Source organism: Hermetia illucens, chromosome 5 (genome assembly GCF_905115235.1).
Source record: "Hermetia illucens chromosome 5, iHerIll2.2.curated.20191125, whole genome shotgun sequence".
Lineage (NCBI taxonomy): Eukaryota > Metazoa > Arthropoda > Insecta > Diptera > Stratiomyidae > Hermetia > Hermetia illucens.
This window is the reverse complement of record NC_051853.1, coordinates 79,750,702-79,769,912: the sequence shown is the minus strand read 5'-3', so window position 1 is coordinate 79,769,912 and position 19,211 is coordinate 79,750,702. Positions and strand designations below refer to the sequence as shown.

At 42.0% G+C, this 19,211-nt stretch overlaps 1 protein-coding gene across 3 annotated transcripts in view; it reads right to left on the bottom strand.

Moving 5' to 3' along the window:
• The window catches only part of LOC119656833, a 312,026-nt gene that overhangs the window by 130,855 nt on the left and 161,960 nt on the right, over nt 1–19,211 (bottom strand). For all 3 annotated transcript variants that reach the window (XM_038063481.1, XM_038063482.1, XM_038063483.1), the window contains exon 3: nt 2,491–2,761. In XM_038063481.1, coding sequence (XP_037919409.1) covers nt 2,491–2,742 — 252 coding nt within the window. In that variant the 5' untranslated portion in view covers nt 2,743–2,761. The remainder of the gene's footprint in view (nt 1–2,490; nt 2,762–19,211) is intronic.

The following is a 19,211-nucleotide window of genomic DNA, read 5'->3' as shown; positions in this document are numbered from 1 at the left end:
TAGATGCTACGCTAAACTCAAGGTCTTGGCCCCACAGACTCTGTACAGTCAGGTTGGTTTGCTCTGTGCTGTTATATGCATTACATTATTGTAGGCTGTACTCCTACCTTCAGGGACAATTGGATAAGGGTCGCTGGACTTACAAGCTCGAACATCAGAGATTAACTACAATTTCACCCGATTTTCTAAGGAACATAAAAGGCAAGTTTTATCTGAAGAGCTCTCATAGCTGCCCTAAATGAGCTGCAGCACATTATGGGAGAAACAGAAAGACGAGCAAAGATATTTGGTAGAACGATAGCACCAGAAAATAGTTTTGAGAAATGCTTGTCTTCCTGGAAAATTAGAATGTAGCGAACGATATCATTCATAACGAGCTATGGAAAGCGGTAAAAAATTAAAAATTAGGGCAAAATTAAGCTTTAGTTGACAGTTCTTTTTTGACTGGTGAGGTATGGTATATTTTGGGTATTTAGTGGTATTTATACTTATACCTAGGTAGTCATGAAGAAACGTTTCTTGGTTATTGTTGTGCTTCAATATTTAACCGAACAATAATTAAAACCCATGGAATAACTATTATATTTAGTTCAAAAAGCCCACGGACCCTCTTCCCGCCCAACCGGACCGAGGTGCGACCAACCTAAGGATGGGCTGAAGACAACATCCAAAGGCCACAGCGATAATGCGTTTCAACGCAAAATACGGGAACATGCGAAAATATATTATTATATCCTGATTGTCGCAAACACTTCAAGCAATGACGCGGTGGTTCTATACTACAGATACATAGATCGTAAATGGAAGACAGAACGAATCAAGACCGGAGCCCACTAAGTCAGACTGTTACCAGACTGGACCCTTCGGACTATAGAACAGGCTGCAAGGATAATCGTGTTTACATCTCCATGTATAATCCAGCCCTAAGATCAAAGATCGACCAATCCCGTCGCTGAAATCACAACTGGGACTACTTCGATCTTTTGTAGTCTCCAAGTCCGCTTCATATCGTCTGCCAAAAGGCCGTAGTTTCGGATTTTTTCGTGATTTTTTTCAACAGTGTTCCGGTCTAACGGTACGGCTACATCGATTATGAAGCACGCTCGTTCTTCCTTCAGAAGCAGTACTAGATAGAGTCTATTGTGATTAACACTGTGGTCCGTGACAATAGTGTAATTCCACAATAGTTTGACCCGGTCATTTTCCGAAATTCTTTGCGGGGTATACTTATAATAACGATGGGAGATTGCCACTAAGTTATATTTCAACGCAAGGCTTTGCTGGAGAATCTTCAAGACGGAGTTACGATGATTGGTATACTCGATACTGCTCAACATCCTGCACGCAGATGTTATGTGCTGGATAGGCTCCACTTCACAGTTACATAACCTACAACTGGAGTTGGTGATTAAGGAGTCATGAAGCACCCTGAATTGAAATTAGGAATACTTCGGTCTCATAAAACTGATCAACCTTTTTTTGGAGGATGTCAATGCCTTGCAACAACAAATTTTTGATATGACCTCCGTGAATCGATCTCTCTTTCCACATGTCGATCTACTGTTGGATTGAAGTAACATTCGACATGGGATCCCATTCTCCGCTTTTCAAATCCAAAGGAGACAATTAATTATCTGCCATTACGGTACCCTGATGTGATCGGCTAGAGGATTACTTCTTGAAGAAAAACTCACGAAGAGAATGCACTTGATTAAAATGCAATGTTTTTAAATCAATTATCCCCCTACCTCCTTGATGACGTGGGATAGTGATCCCTAATTTTTCGGCAGATCTATTGTGCATGTTGTTATTTGCAAGAACTACCCTTACCCGTCTATTGACAGTTTCTAAATCCGTATTACTAAACTGTATCACATCGAAAGTATATAGAAGGACGGGAATGGCGGAAGTATTGATTCCCATGATTTTATTTTTCCTGCATAGGGCAGTTTTCCGGATAAGATCCAGACGCCGTTCAAATTTCCCTAGCATCTTAGATTTAATTATTGCCACCCCAGGTGTTGTTGCTTACAATATGCCGAGGTATTTGTAGACGTCCTCCCAATCCATACCTGTTGGATGTTATTTTGGCTGTATCCTTCGTTGTCGGTGTGTTTTCCCCGAACAATTATTTTATTGATATATATATCGTTTTATTTGCGAGAATTTTTTATCATATATACTAAGCGATAAGTACTAAGGTACAATAATATGATCACCGACCAAGACCAGTTGTTAGTTTTGATGGTTTGGCTAACACGGTTCACAACCTGAAGTATGATACACTGTTGCTTCTTTTCTCTAAAATTTTTTAGCATTTAGCTTTACATTTTAGGAGAGCGGATAAGATGAAAAGATCAGTGGAGGAAGTGTCACTTCCCGACGAATTACCCAAGACTCTTTTAATAATTATCAAACATCTTTGCGTAACTATTTGGCTGCTTTGCAACTTGTTTTAGTAGAAAGTTATATAATTTTCTGTAAACTTACCCTCAATCCTTTCACATCAGCTTCACTTCCTTTATCGACTCGTGAAACAAAAAATCCACTTCCGAATTCTCTTCCGCCACGAATCGCAAATCCGAATGATGCATTGCTTTCTGGACCCAGGAGCACCCTTTTGGAACTTGGTCTCACTAACCGAATGACGCGAATTCGGGGTGACATTGCGCCACCACCACGTGAAGAAAGAACATCACTCGAGGAGCTCGTTGACCCATGAATGCTGCTACAGTCTGTCATAGCGTAGAAGACTGCCTTCCTGAAAGGTAATAGAAAAACCAAAGATGAAACCAGAGAAATTGCAAAGATTGATTACTGACTTATTAGATTATTCGTTAAGGAGGAAAGGAAAGTTACTGTTGCGATGGGGAGGAATTTACATTTCAAAGTCGATCCAAACTGAAAAAAAAACAATATAGCAAATAGAAGGAATATATTCTGAGCCTTCTTAGAATGATTGAATTCCAAGTGATTCACAATATTTGAGCTTGTTTCCATTATGCTTTTTGCTCAAAGTCTAAAGATTGTTGCCTCCTTTCCTTTTCTGTAGGAGCCAGATGTAACGATAAGAAGATGTCTTTACAAAAATGCCGCAAAAGACCGCAAGATGTTCCGCAACGATGCTTTTATTTCTTAACCAGCAAGAACTCATTGAGTTTGTGGTTTTAAGCCATCATCTCCACCATCACTATCAGGAAAGCCCTGAGCATTCTTCCTATCCTAAAGGTAGCAATTATTCAGCGGAAATAACATCCACTCACACAAAAGTGTAAACAACAACAGAATCATTGGCGTAATAAAACCACGTAAGACCACTATCTACTGGACGAGAAAAGGTAACGACCATTTGTGCATCTTACGTCATAGAAGAGAAGATATAAGAGTTATTCAAAACAGTTGGAAGTATTATCCCATTATCTTGTTGGACCCCAAACACATAAAGCTGTTAGTTGCAACGGCGTTAGAGTGGCGAACTAAGCACGTTATAATCGCTTTGAAAAAGCGCATGGTCATTTCCAACGGTCATTAATTGTCAATGCATGACTATGGCACCTGAATACCAGTTCGAACCCTTCAAATGAGTTGGGAGGAATGATTCGACAGAAATTATGAAATATCTGCTGCCCGGCGGCAAAGTTAAGTTATCTCAATCGAAATGCTGGCGCAAGTATTTTACAATGACCTCTATGTGTCTCCGCAGTTGTCCGTACTTCTTCAATGGGGGTTCATTTGAATTTGTAAACTTTTATGGGTCAATAACATAGGCAGTATGATACCGCCCAAACAAGTGATGTACAGAAATTCGATTCACAGCATCTACATGGATTGCAAATTCAACCTTTATCATAATTGAAATATTCGCCTAGGTTGCTTCCAAGTTCTTCTAGGTCGTGGATAACAAATATTACATTAATTAATGTTTTAGAAATTCTAGGTAACTGCGTGTTTATAATAATTATCATATCTAGTTTTCTCTTGACCGACACAAGACATAATTTTTACTTTCAGTATTGGAATCTTTGAGTAAACCTACATACATATCTCTCAATACTAGAGTATTTTTATAATTGCATCATACAATAAATTAAAAGAACCGAGTCTACAAGCTAAGTTTTCCTTGGTAGGTCGTTCTTCAAGCTTTTCTTTCATAGGACAACCATACAATAAATTGGGACTGTAAGGAATATAGTCGAGTACCGACGAACTTTCAGGTTTATATGGAACAGAATAAGGTTTCAAGCTTTTGACGAGCTCTGAGCATGACGTGAGGTTTTTCACCCTCATGGAGAAAAATCGGAATAGTCTAAATTTAAAAATTCGGTGCTAGTAAAAAATAAGGTATAACATAACCTTAGTTCCTCAAAAAACTGTCATGATACTAGTAACTTTCCGTATTAACCATGGATATTAGGCTTTGTCGGTGGTCCATCGGTAAAAGGTCCGTACAGAAGACCATCTTGACTTATGTAAATTCGTAATGGTCAAGAGACCCATCCTGAATCCTCCGAAGACGATCAAAAAGGGAGAGCCATCCCAGAAACCTAAATAGGGTGTACACGCTTGCGTGCCTCTATACTTCCCAGGCTCACGAATGTGGGGAAGGGGGTGGTTCTTTGAACACATCAGTCTATCACGTATCATTCTACAAAGCTTAATAAATCGTAAAACTTTGGTGCCGAGAGCCGTTATCGAGAGGGACGATTGATGATGGATCGTATGCTCAATCGATGCTTCTCCTGACTCAAATGTTCATGAACCACGGCGTTTGCAGTTCCCACCCTTCCTTGGCATACTCAGGATTGGTCATTTGGCCATTACGAATTCACACAAGTCATGATAAATAGCGCTCAACATGGGGCACCATTTTCAATAACTTACTGAAGGACTAAAGTGTTCCAAAGGCTCCTACAACCCTCACAAATTTTCACGCCTGGCTAGCAGAGAAGCAAACAAGCGAGCGTTACCGGGAAACTTTGGTAGAACTTTTTTACATTTTTGGGGTAGCTCTCCCCTCTTGGTTATGTCAGGCCACTCTGTATGGTGTTTCGACCAAAGACCAATCTCAATAAATCATTACAATTGGTTGGAAAAAGTAAGAAACCTTGCGCGGCATTCGTGAATAAAAATCCTCTTTATTTTTTTACAATTTGAGACATCACTTAACACAGAGACGACGAAGATCGAAGGGTTTCCCACAAGTCGTACTTTGAAAGGAACCTGAGGTCGACGGTGAAAACGTCATGGATTTCAATCCTTCGATCGTTCCCAGTTCCATGAGCACGGTCGAGCTTTCATTGTTAGCTGTGCCCTCGTAGCTAATTATAATCAGTCACATTAAATTTATTCAAAAATTTGTCGTAATATATTACATTTACATATGCTGACTCATCAAGCTCCATTCTACATAGAATATCGTTTCGGATTTGTGTATATTTTCTTCAATGTTTCACTTGTGTCTATGTGTATATGTTTGAGGTCGGGGAGACGCGAAGCCTTTTAGCACTCAGATCCTAGTGATCCATTGTACTCGATTCCCCCGTCTAATGAAATATCTCGGAGTTGTTTATGTATCGCGGATATGATACTATCCGCTGTATTTGAAACACATCAGCACCAAAAATCTGACGTCTGAAGCGTTCATTGACAGAGCACTCACATAGAAAATGCTCTGTGAATCCCGTTTCCTCATTAAAGGATGAACACATATTATTTTGAGAAGTTGGCGTTTCGCCTAGCTAGTGAATTTTGGAATGCCCCTAACACTACTGGCAGTCTTCTTGCTTTTCGAGAAGATAAACTCTGCAGTACGTTTGTTTAGGTCTGACCGGAAAAGTTTGGCGTGTCTGACAGCATTAAGGCTTTGCCACCTGCCATTATGACGAGCTTAATTCCCAGTTTGTGATAGCAGCATAACTCAATGCACCCCAATTGCTGGTTCCGGTTGCCGAATGGGAGAAAGCATCCGTGATGTCATATCCTTCACCTTACAATGACCAGGTATCCAGAGGAGTTCCACCGTATTGAATATCCTGTATGATTTTTGAAGTGATAAAAATACTACCCAACGCCCTCAATGCAGGTCGATTACAGATTAAGTTCGTCGATACCCCAGAATTCATTTCTACCAAAAACTCTCGGAGTTTACAAAAGCGAACCCGTGGAAAATGCCCTACTACCGCTCCAAACTTTGTTTTTGGTTTACCGGATAAGGATGGCATTCGTCTTCCAATTTGTTCCACGGCTAGGTTTCCCATACACTTAACTCCATCTTCAACCTTGGTTTGGCACCCTTGTGTTTGCTCTGGATGGATAAAGCGATTACGTCTAATTGCTAGAAAAATTTCATAGACGATCGGCAATCGCAGTCATCCTGGACGATCTGTAGTCCGTTTCGGGTCTCGGCTTTCAGAATGCACTGTCTATAAATGTCTAAATCTTTTATTCACATCATCTGATTTCTGAATCCGATCAGCGATGCGCTATATTTATCTATTGAATACGTCCAGCATTTCCTTAGTTTTCCCCTGGTCTTTGTCCGTCGGGTTTTTCCCAAGGTACCTTTTTAGGTATTCGAATATTGTCTATACGTTGGACGTTGAATATTTCTTCTTGGAACTTTCCTTTCAAATGCGTTCAGAATTTTCTCGGATGCTTGCATGAGATTCCATGTACAGATTTTACAATTGATTTTTAGACGTCAAGCTATTCCTATGTACTCCTGTGAGTGTATCTGAGGAAATGAATGATTTCCTAAGTTATATTCTCGGAATGTAATGCTTTGTTTGATGGGCGTCCTAATTTCTGTTTTGTTTTCGTTGATTCATAGACCAATTTTGTTCGCTGTCAATATTTATAAAAATTTCGCGGTGGCGTACCTTTGATATCTGCCAGGCGCTTTCATATGATGTGCATTAATGCTACATTAAACAACAGTGGTCCGTCCTGTTTCTCGGGGTGTTACTCATCAGGCATTATATTTTACAGTATGTTTTGGTCTACACTGTCATATTATTGCCTACAGTTTACAAATATATAGGAATCATCAATATTTAGAGTGTTCTGACGCTTCACCAGCACTTTTTTTATTGTGAGAATCCGGTCACTTGATTTGGATGGTTGATTGCTCAGATCGAAACCTACCCTGGTACTCGTTTTGCCGGCATACAAACTGATCTTGTAGTACATAAAAAGCACTGATATACCTCTGTAATTCTGACACTCCAGATTGCCCTCTACTCTTAGTCCTATATACAGAAAGCAATTTGACAATCTTTGACAGACGTTGCGGACCACATTGTATAATAGATGACACTTTTGATCCATTGTCAGCTTTGTTTAATAAGTTCTGCCTAGGGATCATCAATACCTGACGAATGATTATTTTTCTGTCTCTTGAGGCGTGATTTTACATCAATGTGTTCTTTGTCAACTAGTCCCGTCCCTTTCAGTGATTGTGTTGTCGGTGAGCTCTTCAGGATATGACGACAAATCTGTGTTTGTTTTGCCATTACTTACACTCACGAAGTGTTCTCCTTCTTCGTCCTCTTGTTCCGGTCAGTGTACTGTTCACACCCCTAGAACACATCCTGATATTCTCCGTCGAACAAATTATTTTTTATACAGCGGAATCCACACACAATTACTTCTTCCGCTGTAGTTTTGAGTGCTCTCTTTAATTCTGTCTACGGGCTGATTCAAAATATTCTACAGTATCGCAGTCACTCATTCTTCCAGCTGCACTCTATGCCCCCTGACTGCCGCCTCGTTTTGCAGGCTCCGTATCTTGAATGCACGGGGTGGACTCGAAGTCGCAGTTGACTCCTCGATACGATCTAACTACATACTGTTTTCTGAATGAGAGCATGTTTTATCCAGTTCAATGTAATGGTGGCAATTCCATGGTTATTTTAGGAACACCCTTCACCATTCGCCGATTTTAAGATTAAATTTCTGTTGAATCCAATAACAATAACACTTGGTTTGAATTCCCTCTCCACTATGCAGCCGACCCCTAATTGTGTGCAACTTGAGCCGAATAATCTAATGGGCAACCCATTCCATTTAATGAAGTCATAGAACTTATTTAAACTGCAACTTCTTGGAATATAAGTTGAATGAAAAAACCGGTACTGGAGCCAGAAGGAGCGTGTGCATCCGTTAACATTGCACTAACGGACGCGAGAAGACTTGTCGTAAAGTAGACCCAGTTTCATAAGGGTCAACGTGGAATGCTTTATAGCTTAAACAGAGCTTTCTAGCTCTCCATGGAGTCTCGGCTATGTTTTGTTTGAGATTCATAATAATACAATTTTTAGAGGGCGTTGAAGGTCCACGCAACAGGAAAACTACAAGGAGAACGAGAAACCCATGGCGACTTCAAAATGTACACTGGGTGGTGGACTACTTCCACCTTCGTTCACCATACGCACCAGGCTTTTCCTAGCGTGTAACATAGCGGTAAAATCCTTGCCAATAGGCATATTTCCACATCTAGTGACTTGATGGTAATTTTCACCTTTTGACTGCGCATGCTCACATGCTATTTAGAGGCCACGCTGATGATTGGTCAGCACTTCGGCAGTTCCTCGGAGATCAGTTCTAGTAACGATGGAGGAGGGTGATCTCTCGAAGCAGACCTCCATTAGTACCCAATGAGTCGAAGAATCATTAGAGATCTACTATATCAACGGGATATGAAAGAAATATTGTCATGTTTTTCTAGTATTCTCCACGAAAAACATCGAAAACTCTCCGAAGGAATTTTCGCCCGTAATTGATGCAGATCTTGTTTCTTGTTTGACCCACCATGAATGAAATGGCAAGTTATCGTATCATGCGAATGTGATATCTAAGTCAAATCAGGATGATAATTACGAGCGGGCGCAGTGTTGACCACATTGCCTCCTACAGGGGACTGTAATCCTGCAGTGTATATTTACGTTCTTAAATGAAGTGTTCTAACACATTTCAACGATTATTATTATTTCAATGATCCTTACAGTTGCGGCGATAATAGCTAAAATAATTCCGTAACCCATTATATTAAAAGAAAATCCCGAAAGCTTAGTCGACAAGGAGTATTCTGGTTTTTGCGCTAGATTCTCTTGTGTTAACCATATCAGTTCCCATTATGAATCCTAGGAGTTTAGATTCCCGCTCCGTCTTCACCAACTGCTATTATCAGGGTATTCTGAACTATTGTCCCAACTGTAACCAAAAGCTATGTCGGCAAGCGAGCCATATATCTATACAGATGTTCACTAAAAAGGATGGTAATTCCATTATTAGCTAAGCCACGTAATAGGACCCACTGCAACAATGATTCGAAGATGTGATTGGATTGCTTCATTAGATATAGATAGTGTTTTATCGGACTACTGCTACGAAAAAATGTCATAAAACAATTCCAAAGAGTCATGAGTTTTTATGTGTCAGTAACCTTAAAACTTAAACTTTTGGCCCCTTAGCACGTGGCTAAGTTTTTTGACTGAATGTGAAGGCAGAGTATTGTCCGTATTAAAGCTCGCTCAAAAGGCTAACTCCCAAATGAGTCAACTGTGTGACTAAGCATTTAGGCATTTCAATACCATATCCGCTACTTCCAATCGCTTGGTTGTTTATCCCCTACCCTTTGCCTCTCTAACAGCTCCACTGGATATCACAATGCGTCCTAAAGGACTATTGCTCCTCTTTTATAGTTATACTTTTCCTGTTAAATGTAATATGCCGATCAATCCTATAACGGACAGGAAGTTTAGGATGTTTCCTGCTTTTAAGTGTTTAACCCGTGCGTCTAGTTTTAACTATTCTCAAAGAGATATATTCTATCATTCTTCATACAAGTGCTGGGTATTGTGCCAGAATATGAATGATAGTTTCGTCGTTTTCGCCACAGAATCTGCAAAGAGAGCCTGCAGATATCTCTAGCTTCTTCTTTCCTTAAAGACATCGCTATGAATCCCGATAGTTTTGGTTCATTTAGCAAAGTTTCTGCTCCTTTCCTGGCCACTTCTTGCCCAATATTATCTGAAATCCAAAGAATACAGACTTTATTGGTCAAGGCAAGGCATTCCCATACTAGTTTAGATATCACTTGGCTGCTATCACTGAGGATTGATGTATTCTGCCCTCTATAATTACTTTGGAAGTTACTGTAAGTGTACCTATCTCCTAGAGACTTAAATAAACCTTTTCACACTGAAACCGGGTTCCGCAGTCCTGTTCTCGTACGATTACCCCGACGAGGCATACAAAGAATATTGATCAGTCCTTTCAATCAAGAAGTTGATTGGGGGAGAGGGGAGGTACCGAAAATATCGGGAGGAGGGAGGGGCTGGTTGGTGGAGTGGTGAGACGACTCCAATTAAGGGAAGATTTACGTAATTGTTGTTAGCACCAAATAATCATATCTGCGTTAGGCGATAGTTGCAAAGGAAAAATAAAATTAACTCGACAACATCCTTTGAAAGTCGATCAAAAGAATACTACAAGAATCTTTGCAATGATCCAAAAAAGCAAGGGAAGTGCAATTCATTGTGTTCGTTTTTACGCAGTTGGAGTAAAAATTATCAGAGTAAAAAGCTAAATGACGGGTCAAATTCAGTGGTGCGGCTGAGTTCAATTGGCGTTGAACCGTAAAGTTGCTCCAATAAAGCGAAGAACCCGAAAATGCACAGAAAAAGCTTTCAATAGAAGCAAAGGCTGATTAATAAGGAAAGAATAAAGAGCCCTAATGAAATTTCAAGGTATCTGTACAGCGATATGAAGGAAATAGTCTGCTCTGAAACAAACATAAGTTTGATTCCATTAGAACTCCACTATGTTATGTAGGATGCTTTTCCAAAACACAGATAGAGGAGGAGGTCTTGAGGCAAAATACTTTGTACTATCTCCAGTAAAAAAAATAAAATGCTGAGATCAGGGAAAGAGATAAATAATGTATAGATGGAGTTATTCCACTGCGCTGAACTCTTTCATCCCACAACAGGCAAATGCAATGTTAAAAACAACATGATCGTGTCCTAATCCTCAGAGAAATACTAGGCCGTTCACCTTATTCGATGCTGCAGAATGGGAGCCGGTCCTGTTGATAATTGGGAAAGTGTTCTTGACGTCAGGACGTAGCATAGTCCGAGCAAAACAAGTACGTGTGTGCACGATAAATATTGACACCTATACTAGAAATACTGAGGAACTCGCAAGAGCTCTTCGGAGAAGAAGCATAGATATCTGCTCTCTATAAGAAACTCGACGGTTCGGTACGAAATGCTGCGTGATGGAATGCAAACGCGGTCAAAATGGCTATAAACTACACTATTTTGGTGACCTATGCACTCAATATGGTGCCAACATTGCTATCTCAAAGGGTTTCTGTGATGCCATTAAAGTAGTCGAGCTATTTCATTATGACAGCTGATGCACTATTCACTTTTTCACCGAGAAGGATGCCTTCTGGCAACTTCTCGGTGCAAGGACCTACAACGTGCCTATATCTATACTATATCATCATTGCAGGCAACCTTAATGGTCATGTGCGTAAAAAGGCAGACGGAAACAAGTGCAATTGGTGTTTGGATTACGCAATGAGGGTGGAGAGCGTATAGTCGATTTAGCGGACACTTATGACCTTGCATTTGTGAAAACGTAGTTCATCATCTTCCTACATTGCAGTCTCACGAATTAGCAATAAAACAGAGTGAGGAACGTACTAAATGGAGGCGATAATCTCGCTTACGGGGTTACCAACCATTACGAATGCGGAAGAATCATGAAACCAAGATTGGCAAGATTTACGAGAATACCAACCGGGAAACAGAGAAAGTGGTCGCTGTCACCCGAATCGTCCAAAAATTCAGCCAGATTACTACCGAATGAAGTCTCTCTAAACCAGTGAAGGACAATGTGCTGCATCACATTAACACTACTGGCTCCCCTATCTTCTAAAAGGTGCGTCCCCTACCACCCCAGAAGCTGGCTATTGCACGGAAAGAGTTTGAACAATTTATACAACAGGGTATCTGCAGACCTTCGGACAGCTGTTGGTCTTCCCCACTCCATATGGTCCCTAAGCCTAACGGCGCCTACATGTGAACGAAAATGCTAAGAAAAAAGAAGAAAGATCGGTTTCATTGGAAGCCACAGGAGGAATCACGTGCGGACATTTTATCACCACCAAGGGGGTTTCCCTCAGGAAAGAAGGGATCGTTACTACCATAAGACACTTGGCAGATAAAAGCAGTAATCGCAGCAGCGGCGGGGAACTGCTGGAAATCCCTAGTAGGAACCTCATGACCAGGAATTAAATCCGATAAGATCAGCACATTCATGGTAAAAACAGAACATAAACTCAGCTGAGAACATCTTTCTAGCGTTATGAGGGCGGCAGATAGATGTTTAATCCGAGTCATAGTCCAATGACCCATGAGATGTTGCATACATTTTTTTAAATTCTATTGTTATGTGCAGAAGCCAATAATAATTGCTCTGAGTACTTGAGGGCCTGGGAACTTTTCGGATTGACAGTGTAGCGATGTGTCTATAGAAACCAAAAAATTTGCTGTCAGCTGGCTGAAAATGTGTAGATGTGTCCCATTTGTAGTTGTCTTGTTACTTTTGTCTATCGCCACCCGAAAGGCTGACCCAAGGATTATATTTCCTAGGCATTGGAACATCGTGTTGAAAAATGTATTCAACCTTCCACAAATATTTGACCTAAGTTTCCTGTTTAATTTGGAGGCCGTGCAGTCTAACGACTTTTAAGTGATTAATCATACTCTTCTTAGAGAGTGACACTATTTCCTTCTTGGCTTGGTTGATGTTATCTCCGTCGTCCTTCATCAGTTACTAATAATTCTCAACCCCGGTTGAATTCTGTTACATAGGAAGTCCTCATATTTATCCCTACAGATTAATACATATGTATCGTCAGCGTAACCCTAGTCCCTTATTTTAATATTTGTTAGCCCTACCAGGAATTCATCAATTTTTATACTGCACATAGACGGTGATAGTACTCCACCCTGTGTACAACCTTGGGTTCTGGTCCTGACAACAGAATTGCTACCTGCTGTTACTTTTGTCAGTTCTCTAACAATTTGTCTATCCAGATGGCCTGTTGTTCCTGACTTCCTTGCAGATTAGGCTATTCATTCTCTTAACATCAATTCTAAAGGGACTCGGAATCAGGAAAATAGTAAAACAAAACTTAAGGCAATGAAAGCCATCGAATAGATAACTGCATCGAATTTCCAATCAAAATATTTCCTTCTTTTATTAAACTTTCCGCAGTTTGTACGATTAAAATCTATTCTGACTAAAACTGCAATGAAAGTCCCAACTCTCATTTGGCTTCCCTTGTAATTCGCCACATCTCTATGATCTACGTAATTGCGATTTCATTCTAGTCTAACTCGTAAGTGAAAGTAGTTACCATGCTTGCCTAGCACGGAAATTGGTAATTCAACTGGGAACATTGATGTTTGGGATTAAAAATCTGCACTTATACACCTGCGAGGTATCTACTTGCATACATACCTATGTGAGCACATGTTTACAAATTCACAATTCCTCATTCCAACTGAAACGAATTTCACAGTCAGTGATCAGTCGGAATTAATCCGCACTAAATATGAAGTGATTTTGAAAGTAAACACGGAGCTCGAAACGTTTATGCTTCTCATTTGATAGCTACTTAGCTGGAAGTCATAGAGCATGATCAAGCTTATGTTCCAAATAGGGGACAAACATAGATACATCCACGACATAATAATTCAGGTAATTGATGGTTAATTTGATGTGCCTCGGAGAGACCATTTAACGATCTTTGAATTGGTTTTGAGGAAGTGATAAGATTTTTCAGGTCAATTTCAAATACAAGATTGATGAGGGGGAGGGGATAGGGCAACTCAACGCAACCAACAGCACCACTTCTCACCTCAATCTCATGTTAAATCCAGGTATCATCATTCCATAAAAATATAATATGCTGAAATTAATGGAAAAAGTGCGCATATAGCCAAAATTAGAAAGCAAGTTCTACATAAAATATTTACATGTAATGAAATTTTGAGGTTCTTAGCAAAGTAACGATTTGCGTGCTCCCCAGACTTCTCCCACAATACCAGGAATTATCTAGTAAAAATGTTGGGATATGATGAATGGCTGTATTCATTTCGCATGCATTTTTCCTCTTCATTAGGCAATCTCATTTATCAAAAATTTCTACTAAACGTTTCCCTAGTGAAATGGAAGAAAAGTCCATTAACCAAGTTTGGTCCATAATCGGAAACGGAACACGATTCATTAACAATAAAATCTCGCTAACTAGATTCGACAGTTATCCGTGTGTGTTATGATTCCGGTCAACATGCACATGCAACATAGATACCTTCTGCAGTCTGCATGCAATTCGATTTGCATCTTGGACGCCTGCAAACACAATTTCCACATGACACAGCTATGAATAAATAATTGACCCATTAGCCTGGAAATGCATCTCGAATCTTCGTCGCGTCTTCCACTCACAAAGTTGCAAATCCGGAAAATATAAAACGAAATTTTTCCTAGTAAAACTAAAAGTGTACGCATTTTCTGCAGGCATGGGTATCGCTTTCATGCGTGCGCGAATCAGTCCGGTTTTTCACGTAGCTAATTTCGAGTACCGGATCTTCGGCAGCTGTTTAGATATTAAGTAGAATATCTTTAGCGGCTTCCCGGACTATCAGCAATTACATTCTGCATGTGGAAGCCATTATTGAATTGGCGAGTTTTTTTTGGAAAACAGATAAATGCCCAATAAATGCAAAGGCCGAGGTCAATTGCAGGTCAAGCGATCTTGATGGCAATAAAAGATGGCGTGTGATAAGCGGCAGGAAACTGGTTGGAAATGGGCAGAAGCTGGTGATATTGCAGCCATTGAAAAGCTGAGGGGTGAGACGAGAATCGCGCTGGACTGTTATGGATTGGAATAAGAGCTATGACCGCCATCAACATCGTGGTCTAGCCTCAATAAAATTTCTTGTGAAAGTGATTAATGCCGCTTAGTCGCGGTACCGGAAGATTCGCTTTTCAGCAATCCGCGAAACGTTTATCTTGTGAAAATTTCAAATAGCCACGGTGATTTTCAAGCGTCATGGCAGAAATAGTTTACAGATTACATTCAGAAGAGTTTGATACATTGTTTGTATGTGTGCAAAAGGTTAACATAAATACGTGGGAGAGTTGTTAATAATGGAATTAGTTTGATGGCTATTCTCAATGGCAATTTGTGTAAACGGAAGAGCAGAAAAAGAAAAGCAATTAAAATGTTTCTTGTAAAGTATATCGAAATGTAATTAGCAACAAAGAAAATTGGAAGGGAAGAGCCATTGTCCATGATATAATGAACATCAATGGCTTAGAAAAACGCTTCCGGTGGAACCCACCAACATCACAACTTATGGGAAAGATTACTTATGAATGTATGCCAAGCCTTAAAAAAATAACCTACGGATACAGGTAACCAAACCTGTAAAAAATACAAGGTAGAAAATTTGAGTATCATCATCATACCGACAGGTACAAATTCTATTATCATGAACACCATTCAAGGCTGTCCATAGGGTGGGGTACTATCGCCGCTGATGTGGAGTATGGTAGTGGATAAACTCCTGAACGTGTTAACAAATACTGGAATACAAGTCCAGGGTTACGCGGACGACATTGTTTTAATCTGTAGGGTGAAATATGAAGATACCCTATGTGATAGAATCCAAAGTGGACTAAGGGTTACTAGTGCCTGGTGCAGGAAGGTGGGACTGCGGATCAATCCAGCCAAAACCACCATAGCATCATTCACTAGGAGACGGAAACTTGATCACTTGAGAGCCATAAGATTACACAATATCGAAGTGAAACGAGAAACACAGGTCAAATATTTGGCAATTACGCTAGACCAAAAATTACTCTGGAAGACACATGTCGTAAACACTTGTCGCACGTCACGAGGGCTCTGATGACTTGTAGATCCATAGCAGGAAGAAAATGGGGTTGCAGCCCGAAGATACTACTTTGGATATATACTACAATAGTAAAGCCAATGTTTACCTATGGAGCGGTAATCTGGTCAGAAAGAACCAAACTCAGCACACAAGCCAGGGAATTACATAAGCTCCAAAGGCTGGCTTGCGTGTGTATCAGTGGAGCAACGAGGACATTCCCAACGGCATCCCTGGAGGCCCTTCTGGGATTAACCTCTCTTCATCTGCACATGCAGACAAGGAGGGCAATATTCAGGATTGGCGGAAGTATCAGTGAGGCGGGGAGCTGACTAAATCGAAGGAAGATTGGTATTCTTTTTCGACGGTATCCCGAATTACTGATACCAAAGGATGACATGACAACGAGGTTTCACTTCGATAAGAAGTTTGAAGCACGTTGGAGAAACAAGGCAAAGGGAGAGCGTGGCTAAGACATACGGCTTAAACCAGCAATTGGTTACTTGGTACACTGACGGATTCCGCACAACAGAGGGAGCGGGCGCCGGTGTCATTGGTCCAAGGAAAATGTACTTTGAGCCAACGGACAGGTAGACTAGCATATTTAAGGGGAAATATACGCCATAGACAAATGTGACTCTTTTAATCTGCAAATGAACTACAGGGGGCACAACATTCCTATCCTCGCCGATAGCCAAGCAGCGATAATGGCACTTAGGTCCAACCAGGTGAACTCGAAACTGTTGTGGGAATGCCTTGAGAGACTGAATACACTCAACTTATCCAACAAGGTCTGGATACTTTGGGTTCCAGGCCATTCTGGGTTGGAAGGCAACGAGGCAGCGGACGAACTATCCAAGAAGGGAGCAGTGACGCCTTTACACGGGCCAGAATCCTTCAGTTTCACAGCCATGACTCTTGGAAATAAAGAGGAACGGTTGAGGGAACTATACTGGGCGGGCCTACCAGGGATGGAGCAGTCCAGCGTACCTATTGGGGGATACGAACCCATGCGCACAAAGGATTGCTTAAACCTCACCAAGAAGAACCTCCGAATCATAGTGGGAATTCTCACTGGTCATTGTCGGCTGAACTATCACCTAGAGAAGCTGGGGATATCTAGGGACACTGCTTGCAGATTTTGTGAGGAATATGTCGAAACCTCTATACATGTCCTGACCTACCTCAGCAGGCGCAACTACCTCGTCGACACGGGTGCGGAGGTTTCGGTTCTTCCCGTACCCCGGCATCATCGACTTTATCCACAACCCCTCAAACTGGCGGCAGCAAATTCCTCCCGCATCAATACTTACGCTCGCGAATTGCCGCATTTTTTCGACCTTGGACTTAGCCAAGGCATACCACCAAATCCCAGTAGCTCCTGAAGACATTCCAAAGACGGCAATATGCACACCCTTTGGACTCTTCGAGTTCACCCGAATGACTTTCGGATTGTGCAATGCGGCGCAAACCTTTCAAAGGTTCATTCACTCAGTCCTGCGAAACCTCGACTTCTGTTTCGTATATTTGGATGATGTTTTGGTCGCTGCTTCCACTGAGTCTGAGCACTTAGCCCATCTCGAGTGCATTTTTCAACGTCTCCTTGAGGCCGGTTTAGTCCTAAACGTTGAGAAATGCAAATTCCTTCAACAACAGGTGAGATTCCTCGGCCACTCCATTTCCTCTGAAGGAATACAGCCCGACCCAGACAAGGTGCAAGCAATGACAAGCTTCCCGCGTCCAAAAACAGTGAGGGAGTTGAGGAGGTTCTTGGGCATGCTAAACTTCTACCGTCGTTTCCTGCCCAAGGCCGCCCATCACCAGTCCATTTTGAACGCGTACTCTTCTGGCCCCAAAACTAAGGACACACCAGAGATTGTGTGGTCTGAAGAGGCTGTCCGCGCGTTCAATAAATTCCGACAGCAACTGGCTGACGCTACACTTTTGGCATTTCCTCATCAAGAAGCACCCCTAGCCGTTTTTGTTGATGCCTCTGACATCGCAGTAGGTGCTGCCCTTCACCAAAAGGTGGATCAAGTTTGGCAGCCGTTGAGCTTCTTCTCGAAACAGTTGAATCCCGCTCAACAGAACTACAGTACCTACGATCGCGAACTGCTCGCCGCGTACTTGAGCATCAAATACTTCCGTTTCTCCCTAGAAGGCAGGCCGTTCACAGTGTTCTCGGACCATAAGCCTCTCACATATGCTTTGAAACAAAAGCCCGACAAAGCGTCCCCTCCTCAGCTTCGACACCTGAGCTTTATAAGCCAGTTTACGTCAGACATCCAGCACGTGTCCGCCAAGGACAACATAGTTGCTGACGCTTTGTCTCGTGTCTCCGAGGTTAACATCCCCGCCTCACTCGATTTCTCGGCTATTGCCAAGGCGCAGGAGGATGACGCAGCACTTCAGAGCCTCAAATCCAACCCCAAATACAAATTTCGGGAGTTACCCATCTTCGGCTCAAACCTCTCGATCTGCTGCGAAGACTCGGAAAAGGGACCTCGGCCATACATTTCGGCCATATTTCGCAAGGAAGTGTTCCACGCAGTTCACGAGTTAGCGCATCCCGGCATCAGGACAGCAAATCGGTTAGTCACCGGAAAATACTTCTAGCCCTCCATGAACAAGGATATCAATTCCTGGGCCAGAGAGTGCATCGCATGCCAGAAGTGTAAAGTCTCCAGGCATGTAAGGAAAGAAGTGGGCTCATTCCCCCGCACTACCAAGCGTTTCCACACAACACACCTCGACGTAGTAGGGCCTTTGCGAGACTCGCACGGTTACAAGTATTGCCTCACAATCATCGACAGGTTCACGCGGTGGACTGAGGCAATACCTCTGACGGACATTACGGCGCAATCTTGTGCCGAAGCCCTCTGCCGAGAGTGGATACCTCGCTTTGGCGTCCCTGCAGTGGTCATCACTGACCAGGGAATGCAATTTGAATCCATCCTTTTCTCCGAGTTAGGCAAACTCCTGGGTTTTAAACGCCAGCAATCCAATGGGATGCTGGAACTTTGGCACCGGACGCTGAAAGCCGCCATTATGGCACGCGACGACCCGTCCTGGACCCAAGTCTTGCCCCTCGTCCTACTCGGCCTTCGTACAACCCGCCGAGAGGAATTTGCTGCCAGCCCCGCGGAGCCCCGCGGAACCCAAGACTCCCAAGCGATCCGGTCTTCGACAAGAGATCGGGTCTCACGGAGTCGGGGTTGGTGCGTCTGCTGAGGG